Genomic DNA, 7,222 nt, shown 5'->3' on the forward strand with positions numbered 1-7,222 from the left:
TGTCACAACCGTACACAGGCAAGCAAAACTGACAAACCCTGGGTCCGTGTCGCAATGACGACAACATGCGAAATCAAAGTAATGTCTTCAGTGGAACAGTTTTCGCAGACATCGTGTACGTTTTTTTTTCTTCAAATTTTCTAACTGCTAGAACAAAAGCATAGATTGACCGTCGTCTTCTCAAATGATTTCCCAGCTGAACTAAGGAAGGGAACAAACAGCATCTTCTATTCTTCCAACCCACGAAGAGCTGAGGGTTAGTCACGAAGAGATTTTTTAGACAGTTTTTATATCTGTGTGCTTGGTCGAGAAGCGATGAATATTTGGGACCGAAAACTTTGTCCGAATTTAAAAAAAAAATCCCGTTCTAAAAGCTGCAGCGGCATGATAGGAAAAGTTTTGCCGCAAAGGTCATTTGGATTCTTTGAAACAAAACGATGGAAGTTTTACAAAAAGTCCACTCGTGGGTTTTGTGGATTTTGCAGCCACCGAAAGAAGCAAGAAATTTGTATAAAATTGAATCAGACAACAATTTAACAACGACACTATTTGAACCTTTTTGAAAAGTTTCTCACAAGCTACTTCACTTATTTTACACCAAATTAAATTATAACTTTTTCCCTTAGCCCCTCAACCGCGATCCGCCACATGGAAGAGCCTCGTGGAAGTTCACCGTGTTCGCACAAGATGAAGGCGGTGAAGGATTGGTCGGCTTCACGGAGGTTCAGATAAACCTGAAGGATGTGAACGACAATGCACCCCTATTCCCGAACGGCATCGCGTACGGGAACGTGACGGAAAACGGTACCATCGGCATGCACGTGATGACCATTAAGGCGGAAGACTATGATGACATCAACGAGGGCACCAACGCGAAGGTGATCTACTCGATCGAGAAGAATGCGATCGAGGAGGACACCGGGTTGCCGATTTTCGACATCAACCCGGACACGGGGGTCATCACGACGGCCGTCTGTTGTCTCGATCGGGAGAAAACACCCGACTACTCGCTGCAGATCGTGGCTACCGATGGCGGAGGGTTGAAGGGTACGGGTACGGCATCGATCAAGGTGAAGGACCTTAACGATATGCCACCGCGGTTTACCAAAGACGAGTGGTTTGTGGAGGTGGAAGAGACGGACGGTACGGTGCTGCCCGATGCACCGATCCTGACGGTCACCGTGAACGACGATGACGAAATTAACAACTTCCAGTACAAGATCATCGAGAGCAGCGGATACGGCGCGGATAAGTTCGCGATGGTAAAGAACGCCGATGGTACGGGCAGTTTGAAGGTAGTGCAGCCGCTTGACTTCGAGGATCCGATGCAGATCAATGGGTTCCGCTTTCGGATACAGGTGATCGACAACGAGGGCATCGACGAGAGCGACAAGTATCACGTCGATCACTCGTGGGTGATTGTCAAGCTGAAGGATATTAACGACAACACACCACGGTTCAAGAAACCGCACATCGAGGCGGCGGTGTACGAGAACGCGGAAGTCGGCAAGAACTTGGGCACGTTCAAAGCGGTCGACATTGACAAAGGTGGTAAGAGCAAGATCACGTACAGCATCAATAGAGCCACCGATCGAAAGCGTCAGTTCGCCATCAACCAGGACGGTTCGGTGACGATCCAGCGCGCACTAGACCGTGAGTCCACCGCCAAGCATTCGCTTGAGATCCTCGCCACGGACGACGGTGTGCCACCCCGAACCGCGTCCGCCATCCTTACCGTGCTGGTGAAGGACATCAACGACAATGCACCCGAGTTCGCCGAAGACTACCGGCCAATTCTGCTCGAGAACTCACCACCATCGAAGATCATCGAAATCTCCGCAAACGATCGGGACGATCGGCTCAAGGGTAATGGTCCGCCGTTCCAATTCCGCATGGATCCGGACGCGGACGATGTCATCCGCACGTCGTTCAAGGTGGAGCAGAACAACAAGGGTGATGGGATGGCCATCATTTCCTCGCTGGGATCATTCGATCGGGAGTATCGCAAGCAGTACACCATCCCGATCGTGATCAAGGACTCCGGAACGCCACCGCAAACCGGCACGAGTACGCTGACGATCACGATCGGTGATCTGAACGATAACATCATGCAACCCGGGTCGAAGGAGGTGATCGTGTACAACTACCTGGGACAAGCGCCGGACACACCGATTGGCCGGGTGTTTGTGAACGATCTGGATGACTGGGACACGTCGGACAAACTGTTCTACTGGGACGAAGCCGAGAACCCACGCTTCAAGCTGGACGACACGTCCGGTATGGTGACGATGAGACGGGGGGCCCGCGAGGGTCGGTACCGGTTACGGTTCAAGATCTACGATCGCAAGCACGCACAAGAGTCGTACGCTAACATGTCGGTGAACGTGAAACACATCTCGTACGAGGCGATCGTCAACTCGGGCTCGGTACGGTTGGCCGGCATTACGGACGAGGACTTCATTCGCATCTGGAACTACCGGACGCAAAACATCTTTAGAAGCAAGCTCGAACGATTCCGGGAGAAGCTAGCCGACCTGCTGAACGTCGACGCGAAGAACGTGGAAGTGTTCAGCGTTCAGATGAAGGATCGAACTGTTCCGCTGACGGATGTACGGTTTGCTGTCCGCGGTGCGTACTACTACAAGGCGGTGCAGCTGAACGGAATCATACTGCTGCACAAGGAAGACATCGAGCAGGACGTGGGTATCAACATTACCATGGTCAACGTGGATGAGTGTCTGCTGGAGAACGCCGACTGCGGAGGTTCGTGCACTTCCATCATCGAGGTCCAGACGAACCCGTGTCTGGTAAACGCGAACAAGACGGCCCTAGTTGGTGTGCAGATCAACTCGACCGCCGAGTGTGTATGCAGTTCGCGAGAGTACAAGCAACAACAGACGTGCAAATCCCATCCCTGTCTCAACGGGGGCCGCTGTACGGACTCGAAATCGGGCATTCGGTGTTCCTGCCCACCCGGCTACACCGGACCCCGGTGTCAGCAGGTCGTGCGTAGCTTCCGAGGCAACGGATGGGCCTGGTATTCCCCGCTGGATATGTGCGACAAGTCACACATAAGCGTGGAGCTCATCACAACGAAGGCCGACGGGTTGATCTTCTACAACGGCCCGATCACTCCCCCGAAAGAGGACGACAGCGCCAAGCAGCTGTCGGATTTTATTGCCCTCGAGTTGGAGCAGGGCTACCCAAGGTTTCTCATCGACTACGGTTCGGGTACGCTCGAACTACGCATCCAAACGAAACATCCGCTCAACGACGGTGAATGGCACCGGATCGATGTGTTTTGGGACACCGAGCAGGTGAAGATGGTGGTGGACTTTTGCAAGACGGCCGAGATCACCGAAGCGGACGATGGCAATCTGGTGGAGTTTGTCGATCACACCTGCCAGGCGATCGGGAAGGTACCGCCGTTCAACGAGTATCTCAACCTCAACACCCCGCTGCAGATTGGAGGCCTGTTCCGGGATAAGTTTGACTACACGTACAGCCGGTGGCAGTACATGCCCGTCGGGGCCGGCTTCGAGGGTTGCATCCGTGAGTTCAAACACAATGGCATTCTGTACGATCTCTCCCACCCGGGACTGTCGAAGGGTTCGGCACCGGGATGTCTGTACACGCAGGAGGTGTGCGATCTAAACCCCCAGGTCGCTCGCTGCCTCGAGCACGGCAAGTGCGTCGGTAGGTACGATGAGGCCAAGTGCGAGTGCAACCCGGGCTGGACGGGTACGTACTGCAGTCTGCCGACCACACCAACCACCTTTAAAACGCACAGCTACGTGAAGTACGCGCTCAGCTTCGAGCCGGATAAGTTCACCACGCAGATCCAGCTGCGCTTCCGGACGCGCGAAACGTACGGCGAGCTGTTCCGCATCAGTGACCAGCATATGCGCGAGTACGGCATCATCGAGTTGAAGGGAGCGAAGGTTTACTTCCGGTACAGTCTCAACACGGGCCAGGTGGAGGAGCAGGAGGTAGCGTTGACGGCGGTCGAGGTCGACGATGGCCAGTGGCACGTGGTGAAGGTGCAGCGGTACGGTTCGGCGGCCATCCTCGAGCTGGATGGGGGCGAAGGTGCCAACTTTAACCAGAGCTTCTCGTTCGATGGCCACCAGTGGCTGTCGGTCGACAAGCAGGAGGGTGTGTACGCGGGTGGCAAGCCAGAGTTTACCGGCGTCAAGACGTATGACGTGAAGTCGGACTACCAGAAGAGCTGCATCGATGACATAAGGTACGTTATGCCAGGCGTTACTTAAGTCTATTTCTCTTAATATAATCGTCTATCAATTCTACAGGTTGGATGGTAAGAGTCTGCCACTGCCTCCCGCTACGAACGGCACTCAGTGGGGACAGGCGACCACGGCGAAGAATATCGATCGCTACTGTTCGTCCAACAATCCGTGCCAAAACGCGTACTGCCCGGATCCATTCGAGTGCGTCGACTTGTGGAACAAGTACGAATGCGCGTAAGTAATCTTTCACCGAATTCTAATACATACTCTGAGATATTTTAGTCCAGTTTTTTTAGGAAATTAAAACTGACTACAGTCCTAAGTAATATTTTCTTTTGCGTCTCATAAAATCCTCCCTTTCTGACAACAGCTGCGGTGATGGTATGATCATCTCGCCGGAGGGTAAAACCTGCATCGATCGCAACGAGTGTCTGGACTACCCGTGTCTGAATGGCGGCACTTGCATCAACCAGGAGCCCCGCCTGAAGTACAAGTGCATCTGCCCGGACTCGTACTGGGGCGAGAGTTGTGAGTTTCTGAAGGAACGACAAGCGCTTAAATTCAGCACCAGTGCCTTGGCCGCCGTAATAGCCTGCCTATTACTGATCATTAGTAAGTAGACCTTTACGTGGATCGTAACCGTGAAGCACCACGGAAGGGCGGCACCGATATTGATGTGTTCTCCAAACCATTCCTATCAAACATTCTCTCCACAGTTTTGCTGTTTTTATACTTTTCCTGCTCGCGTCGCCGGTCGGCCAACTTCAACAAGAAACCGGCCACCAAGGACGACATCCGCGAGAACATCATTAACTACTGTGACGAGGGCGGTGGCGAGAACGATATGACGGCGTTCGACATGAAGACGCTCAAAATACCGATCGGCCCGCTGCCGGAGCTCGTCCAACATAAGGCACCGCCAGTACGTAAGTAGCGAGTTTCGCTTGCATGCCCAGTGTCGATGTTGGTGGCTTCCTACAATTTAGAGGCAGAATGCATGCGAATTGGTGTGAAAGACTCTCTAAAGTGAATGTTTTATTCCATGGATCAAATTAAGGTAGAATTTGTCGATGTCTTCAGTAAAATTTGTAAACAATGTCGTAGGATGTGCGGTTAACAACATCAAAGTGAAAAAGACGCGTCTGCACTCTTCGCAATCACTGTTTCCAAAGAAATATTTTTCATTTCTATCGAAAAGCTTTTCTTGTTTGTAGCTCATCTAAACCCCGCCAAATTAAATTCAATTTAATCAAACATTTATTTTTCAACGTTTCAAGAAAATTTAAATTTAAAATTCGTATTTTAAATTGCCCTTAGTTAATTTCAAGCTAAGGCACCGCACTTTTAATTTAAGATTCATTTCAGCTTCTTTTCACAAATATCTAAGTTGAAACCGCTTGAAAACAACTATCTTTAGCTTGTCTCGTCCGCAAACGTAACGGTTTGTTACTGGTTTTTTCCCTTCTTCCATATTTTGCACGCACACCCTAAACCCTACCCCTGGCACCAACCACCAGGTCCAGATATTGCCGTCGTGTCCGACCAGGTCGTCGGCAAGGTGGACGTGTTCCTGGACGACCGGAAGCGACGCGTCGACATCGACCCAGGTTCCGGGCCATTCGACGATCTGCGTAACTACGCCTACGAAGGTTGTGGGAGTACCTCTGGCTCGCTAAGTTCCTTACAGTCAGGTAAATCAAAAAAATCGCCCAAACCCATTATAATCTTCCACACCTGCCCCGAACAGAACACTATAATAAACTCCTAAAAACCCTCCACTGTTCCACCGCAGGTACGGACGATGAACCCCATGAGTATAGCTTTTTAACCACATGGGGTCCCCGTTTCGATAAGTTAGTCAATATTTACGAACCAAGCAAAGCGCCGGTGGAGGATGACGATGTTAGTTAAAAGTAACTGTCTAGCAGGCGCGACCTAGGGACGTCCTCTTAAGGGGTCCACTATGTTGACGGGTCCGTGTGTATGTATTTAACCGTGGTGTAGGGTGGCGGAAGGTGGGCGCCCGCAGACGGTGCTGTAGATATATAAGAAGATAAATGGAACAAGAGAAAAACAATGGTGCACGGGTTGCGTGAATGGTAGGCAAATCTCATTTACAAAACTACACGCATTTTCCAAGCCCATTTTCCGGAAGGGAAGTGGGTATCGGAAATCGGTAGGGAAAAGAACTCGAACTCCATACGAAGCGAGTTAAAAGGGCGTATCGTTTCGGTAGATATTTCTTTGTAAATTTCTCAAAACAAATGATCCTACGAATCGTATAATCCAAACCGACAAGCTCGGACCTTCGTGTGGATCGCGTGGATGGGACATAGTGCGGTTTAGGGTTTAAGAACGGTAAGGGTAGCTAAGCGAAAATAAATCGATTTTACTTACTTCAAACTAGACGAATTGAAAGGATCAGCGTAGCCAACGTACATTGGCTTGTAGAGCAGATGAAAAATGGAAACAAAAATTAAACAAATCCATCACCGGAACATATGACATGGCCGTCTAACGGTACAACTTATTCTTATTGGTGCCGTGTAACTCTGTTCAAGTTATTCCATGGTGGAAATGAACCAGTATTCTGTAAATAGTGCATGTAAAAATCAATCCAATCAAACTTTACTCGTATTCTTCTAGTGACTAGTTCAAAAAACCCCGAGGTCGGTGAGGTAGCAACTGGCATTCGTCGGTTCGATAAACCCTTACCACGATCTTCGACCGCAAGGGGTGCTGAAAAAGCAAGTGGAAATGGGTAAAGAGGTTTAGCAGAAATAATGTTTGAGATTATTAGTAAATGATGCGAACGAGAGGCGGGAATTTTTTTATAAAAGTATTTTACCATCCATTAAATTGAACTCACGGTGGGATAAAAAGGTACGTTACCGCAAAGGGAAAGATAATTTATTTTCCAGCTCAAAATTCGATGTGCACAAGGGAGTCATACGTTCGGGGAACTTGTGTCATTT

The 7,222-nt window shown here is 50.1% G+C and overlaps 1 protein-coding gene across 1 annotated transcript in view; it reads left to right on the top strand.

The window, feature by feature from the left end:
• LOC131282195 (neural-cadherin-like) overlaps nucleotides 1–6,158 on the top strand; it is a 97,343-nt gene extending 91,185 nt beyond the window's left edge. Inside the window, exons 6-11 of the mRNA XM_058311604.1 lie at nucleotides 627–4,246; nucleotides 4,311–4,481; nucleotides 4,618–4,859; nucleotides 4,964–5,173; nucleotides 5,765–5,938; nucleotides 6,040–6,158. Of these exons, the coding sequence (XP_058167587.1) occupies nucleotides 627–4,246; nucleotides 4,311–4,481; nucleotides 4,618–4,859; nucleotides 4,964–5,173; nucleotides 5,765–5,938; nucleotides 6,040–6,158 (4,536 nt within the window). The remainder of the gene's footprint in view (nucleotides 1–626; nucleotides 4,247–4,310; nucleotides 4,482–4,617; nucleotides 4,860–4,963; nucleotides 5,174–5,764; nucleotides 5,939–6,039) is intronic.
• The last annotated feature ends 1,064 nt before the right edge of the window (nucleotides 6,159–7,222 follow it).

This window comes from Anopheles ziemanni, chromosome 2 (assembly GCF_943734765.1).
Source record: "Anopheles ziemanni chromosome 2, idAnoZiCoDA_A2_x.2, whole genome shotgun sequence".
Taxonomy (NCBI): Eukaryota; Metazoa; Arthropoda; class Insecta; order Diptera; family Culicidae; genus Anopheles; species Anopheles ziemanni.